The 6,102-nt window shown below is 34.0% G+C and overlaps 1 protein-coding gene across 2 annotated transcripts; it reads left to right on the top strand.

Annotated features, from left to right (window-relative positions):
• Positions 1-452: 452 nt before the first annotated feature.
• Positions 453-4,319, top strand: LOC127414783 (uncharacterized). Of its 2 annotated transcripts, none has more exons than XM_051653082.1 (2): positions 453-943; positions 2,526-4,319. In XM_051653082.1, exon 2 carries the CDS (start codon positions 2,537-2,539, stop codon positions 3,065-3,067), a length of 531 nt encoding a protein of 176 aa, XP_051509042.1. In that variant the 5' UTR covers positions 453-943; positions 2,526-2,536; the 3' UTR covers positions 3,068-4,319. The 2 variants fall into 2 exon arrangements, with proteins under 2 accessions (XP_051509042.1, XP_051509043.1); XM_051653083.1 differs by having other exon boundaries at positions 895-943; positions 2,494-4,319.
• The last annotated feature ends 1,783 nt before the right edge of the window (positions 4,320-6,102 follow it).

Below are 6,102 nucleotides of genomic sequence, written 5' to 3'. Positions count from 1 at the left end.
TCCTGTACTGTATATCAGCGTTGGTATGTTAGAATTTTTTGTTAGTATACACTAAAAATTTATTTTGTGGTGAAGTAAATATAATTTACTGTCTGTTAAATGTACTAGCAATTTCTGAGAATTTTCGGTGTACACTAGACTACATCTAGTTTTCACTACATGTAGTATGCACAACATACAGTATGCACTACAAATGTTGTACTGTATGTGCTGCGAAAGTAGCATACACTACAAACCTAGTATGCTCTACATCTAGAGTGAAATGTTCAGGCATAAAATTGAATGGCACAAAGTGATAGGTTCTTTGAACTTGTTATCTGTTAGCCAATCAGCTCACTCACATGTGATATGTGAAGCCAGTTGCTCACATGGTGACTTTTGACGTGTAATCAGTTAGCCAATCAACTTGTGTACACTCCCTTTGCCTAACATTTTAAATTTGCTCAGTTTCACTGCAGCGCGCTGCGAAAGTTTTCTCTGAAACCCTCCTCCTCCCCAGCTCCAAATGTCCAGATCTGCTACATGGGGATTAAAACTACTTCAATCCTTCACTTGATTGACTATAAATCCTCTCATCCATTACCTAACCACAATCTTTGAGATCATGGAGAGACACTATAAGTCCCACAATGACATTATATCCGACCCCACAGTCTGACCCCAGAGCCTAAACACGTATGTCCTGGCAAATCCATAGACTGTCTTTATCCTGTTGATGGATTAGATCGATGCTCTGATCCTATGTCGGTGAGAACAACGTAGGTTTATTCCACTCAACCAATCAGAGAATGAGAGAGATCAGGAGCAGCCAGTTAATGCCTCTGTATACGCGTTCATGTGTGAGTTTTGTCTCATACTGTCCTCCATTCAAGCACAGCAGGCTAGACAGGAGGACAAAACCTGGACATCTGAACCTTTGAAGATTTTCCTATAGACACTCAATGTAAGTCAATCCATCCTCTTTTGGAGTGTTCATTCTTGTTTTTTCTAAAGATGCTCAAATGTATTTTAACCATGTTTAATAAGTTATAACATAACTACTCAATTTGTTTTCCGGTCACTTTATTTTAAAGTATTAATGCTACTGTGTATTTAAAAAAGTACTGAGTTAAACAAATAAATGTTGGTTAACACAAAAAACTTATTTCATTTCGCTACTCATTTGTTATTAAATTATTATTAAAAAGTTGTTACAGTAAGTCATTTACAATAGAAGTAAATTGGGCCAGTCCATTAAAAAAAAATTATATAAAAATATTAATTTATAAAATATTAAAAATATTAAATAAAATTGCTTCCAATTTTACAACTTTGTTGTCGTTAAATCAAAACCCTGTAATCAGGGTGTTGGATATAAATTTCACACAGATAAGCTTAGTAAATGATTTTATTGCACTCAAATAATTTTAACATGTATAATGTTCACGTCTTTTGGCTATACTTTTGAAACAATGTGTATTAGCTTTCATTGACTGGCCCCATTAACTGCTGTTGTAAGTGCCTCACTGTAACTGCGATAAGGGACAAGTCGAAATTATTTTTTGTGGAAATCAATATTATGCCACAAATGCTGTTAAATGATCTTAAATTGTATTAAACTGTATTGCTTATATATAATATTAATGCAAGTATATACACATAGAGAACAACACAGTGTTAAACTGGGCAGGGGCTAGAATATTTTTAAGAGAGTGTTAATTTTAGCCAGACACTGAACTAAAACAGATTATGCTTCTATAACTGCCTGATCAGCACACAGACTGTTGGCCTAGTTTGTGAAAAGATAATGTATAGCTCCTTTCAATGCCTAATTGTAGATAAAGTAACATACTGATATTAAATAATTAATAATGGAGGGATAGGTCTCATTGGGTATTCTTAGGCAGTAATACAGAACCCAATTAAATCAAATACTGCAATCAAATTAATTTGTCAAAATAAGATACATTTACTTCAGAAGCAAAATTGTGTTAGATTATGAAATTTGTTTTCAGAGAATATATCTTAAATAATAATAATAATAATAATAATAATAATAAATGGTTTACCCCTTTGGCCAACAGTTTTTCTCTTCTCTTATTCACACTAAATTTGGTCAGATTTATTCTTAAAAAACACACAAGGAAAAAATTGCCAATGAGGTGAGGAAAAACAACTTGTATTTACTTTCGGAATGTTACCTCTTAAGTGTATTTATCTTGTTTAAAGAATGTTTATAGATATTTTTACTGGGAAACAAGACAAAAACATTTTTTTCTTTTTTTCAATACACATCTTAGTAAATTAGACCTAAAAAAAAAAAAAATTTCCCTCCTTTGTTATCTGTCTTCATTTATATTTCTCTCATAACATTGTGTCCTTTGTCCACTATAATCACAGACCTCTTGTGATAGATCAGACAAAGACTTATATCTTGAGCTTTGCTTTAAAATCATAAAGTACACATTCTGTCCCCATGAGATTATCTTATGTTATGTTGTACATTTTCACCAGACTATATTCCTGGATTTTACCTTCTTTCACAGAATCTCCCAGCATGTTCTCACAATATCAAATCTTCTCATTGATCTGCCTGTTGCTCCTGACTATGCTGTTTCCAGCGGTCCAGTCGCGTCGGGGCGGGGGCTTTGGCCGTGGTGGGGGCATCAGAAATGGAGGATGGGGTGGCTCCAATCGTGGAGGCTGGGGTGGAGGGGCTGGCCAGTCCTACCATGCTCCGCCCGTCCATACTGGAGGTTCCTCTGGATCTAGTGCTGGGAGGGTAGCAGGGGCCGCTGCAGCTGGAGCTCTGGGAGGCATGCTGATCGGCCAAGGCTTGAGCTCTATGGCCCGACCTGGATACGGGTACGGAGGATACGGAGGATATGGACACGGTTATGGGCATGGCTACCCCAGGTATGGAGCAGGACATGGTGGTGGGTATTCAGGAGATCTCGCTGCAGGGGAGTTCCAAAATGAGACCGATATGGAATATTACATGGGAGCGGCGTCTGCTGGACCCATTTACAGTTGTGTGACAGTACTGGGATCTGTGATGACATTCTTACTTGGGCAATATCTGTCATAGGGGCGCTTTGGCACAGGGCTTTGAACCTGCTCTTACCTGGGCACTTCTATCTTTTATATCAATAGAAAATGGACCTAAATAAATATGTCTGACATATGCAGTATTCAATTATGGGCTAAATGTAATTAAACAGCACAATTAGAAGTAATTTCCTAGGGTTTTCATTTTACTCTGTATATGATCTCTCCCCTAAACTTTTCTGTAAAATCGACAGCACAAAAACAGGGTTACATTTACATTTGTTTGATTGGCAAACAAGGCTTATGGTAAAATCACATTAAACTATAATGAGCGTTGAGTTGAGGACAAATCTTGTTAAGCACCTCAGATGCTCTCTACCTCACTTTACCCGGGCTCTTTAACAAGCACCTGAATCTCATAAGATCTCACTGCTTTTGCTTTTACAACCTCTTTAGATGTGTTAATCAGAATGCATGTTTATTTTTGTACTGCTAGAATAATTAAATATTCTTCCATAATTACTTGATTTTGTCATTTTCAATTCCATGTCAGTAATACTGTCTATTGTCTGTGCATGCAACAGTAGTAAACAAGGCAGGCAAAGTCTAACTGGCAGTAAATTCTAAAATATAAACAGGGATGGGAGGGTTACTTTTGAAATGTATTCCACTACAGATTACAGAATACATGCTGTAAAATGTAATTTGTAACGTATTTCGTTTGATTACTCAAGGTCAGTAACATATTCTAAATACTTTGGATTATTTCTTCAGCACTGGTAGATTTTTTCACTTGTTTTGACTATAAAAACTCTGCCAGTACAGTAAGACAAAATATACATGTTAAAATACATTCTCTGAAAAACCAAAATATCTTATGCAGTGTTGTTTCTAAAACAAGATAAATCAAATTGATCTTGTTTGATGAATTTTTAGATATTTGTTTACAGGAAAACAATACAAAAATTATTATCAAGAATATGATTTTTGCCCTAATATCAAAGGTCTTACTAGAAAAAAAGAAATTATGATCCAACGTGAATTTTCTTGTTAAAAAAATATGATCGTGCCTGGTAACATGTGCATGTAAAATGGCTAGAAATAGCATTTTAGCTTAGCGTAAAGCTGACAATTTACACAAGGTTTATTTCTATTTCTTCTGCTCCAAACTTACTTCAAACTTACTTCTCTGTCTGCTCGTATGAATGTAACACATCATAAGAAATTGTTTCACCGCTGTTCAAATGCACTTTGGATCGCATCATTTATATGTATAACTGTTTTCCATCTGTAAGGACTAAAGATTAAATGAAACAAATGACAATATAATGCAAAGTAATCTCTTCAGTAATCAAAATACATTTTGAATGTAACTGTATTTTAAATACCAATTATTTAAATTGTAACTGTAGTGGAATACAGTTACTTATATTTTGTATTTTAAATACATAATCCCATTACATGTATTTCGTTACTCCCCAACCCTGATAAGAGAAAATATGGTTTGTTTTAGATTCAATTAAAGTTCAATTAGAGTCAAAATTCCAGGCTCTCAGTGGGTTTAAATATATGTATAGATATGATAATATTTGAAGGATAACATTGGATCAATCAGACCTGTGTTTGGATTACAGGAGAATTATACTGACTACAGTAATGGATGGGATTATTTCTAGGATGATAGTCACAGTGTAACGTAAAGAGATGTGATTACAACACTTCACAGATGCCAAATATATACATATAGAGCACTGAATCACAGAAGGTACAGTACCTATTAGATGCATTGTTCACTCTTATTGAGCTCATCTGCCAGCTTCCCTGTCTGTAAACTAAAGGAAAGTGAAACAGATCTAGACGTCGCAATTTAGTCCTCATAAGAAAACAACAGATGGCAAAGTAATCTTGGAATATTCCGGGTTCAATACAAGTTAAGATCAGTCGACAGCATTTGTGGCATAATGTTGATTACCACAAAAAAATATCTCGACTCGTCCCTCCTTTTCTTTAAAAAAAGCAAAAATCGAGGTTACAGTGGAAGTCAATGTGGCCAATGGAAATGAATGGATTTTCTGAGGGTTTAAACAGAAATGTGAACTTTTATAAAAACACTTACATTAATTCTTCTGTTAAAACTCATGTAGTATTTGAGCTGTAAAGTTGTTTAATTCATCATTTTTACACTCGTTTTAGGGTTTGTTGACATTACATCTTCACGGCAATGAAGTTGTAAAATTGGCAATAACTTTACACAGAAAAGGTAAGTAATCATGTTAACACACATATTGCTTATGTCTTGTGTCTATACTTTTGAAATAGTATTTTAATGTTTACAGATTGGCCCCATTCACTTTCAATGTAAGTGCCTCACTGTAAACCAGATTTTGTAATTTTTTTAAAGGAGAGGCAAGTCCAAAAAATATACTGATACTGAGATACATTACAACCGGTAATAACTTCATGCTGTATGTACAGTTTTAATGTAAACGTGCACATCAAATATTTTGGCAGCATTTAGAAACAGGGTGAATCTTATGAAGAAGAGAATGAAAATTAGATTTTTTTCGCATTACAGTATTGAGAATTGGAAGAATAATGTACTTAATTGTCATGAAAATAATACAAAAAAAAATATATATATATATATATATATATATATATATATATATATATATATATATATATATTAATGGTCCTAAAATCTTCGGTCCTCTTTATGCAAAATTTTATTTCTTTTTTTTAATTTTTTTATTTTGGGTTGAAATATAACCAGGACATGCTTTGTGTGATTCATCTAACCTTGATATTCCTAAGTGGTTTAAACAAAGACAAGTGAGAATTTGCTGACACGAAATGTTCACAGAATAAATTACACCTAATTAACCAAATTAAACTGCGTATATAACAGATTACTATTTTTTGAAGGAATAGTTCACCCAAAATGACTTTCTTCTGTGGAATACAAAGATACTATAGCTCCTATAAATCATAAAAGCACCTGGGAGACTGCAGATGGAAGATTTACAATGAAAAAAGAGATTTGTTTTAGTCTGTTCTCATCCAAAACCGATCGTA

The sequence above is a fragment of the Myxocyprinus asiaticus genome, chromosome 24 (assembly GCF_019703515.2).
Source record: "Myxocyprinus asiaticus isolate MX2 ecotype Aquarium Trade chromosome 24, UBuf_Myxa_2, whole genome shotgun sequence".
In the NCBI taxonomy this organism is placed as follows: Eukaryota; Metazoa; Chordata; class Actinopteri; order Cypriniformes; family Catostomidae; genus Myxocyprinus; species Myxocyprinus asiaticus.
Note: the sequence above shows the minus strand (reverse complement) of the source record. Positions and strands in the feature narration are given on the sequence as shown.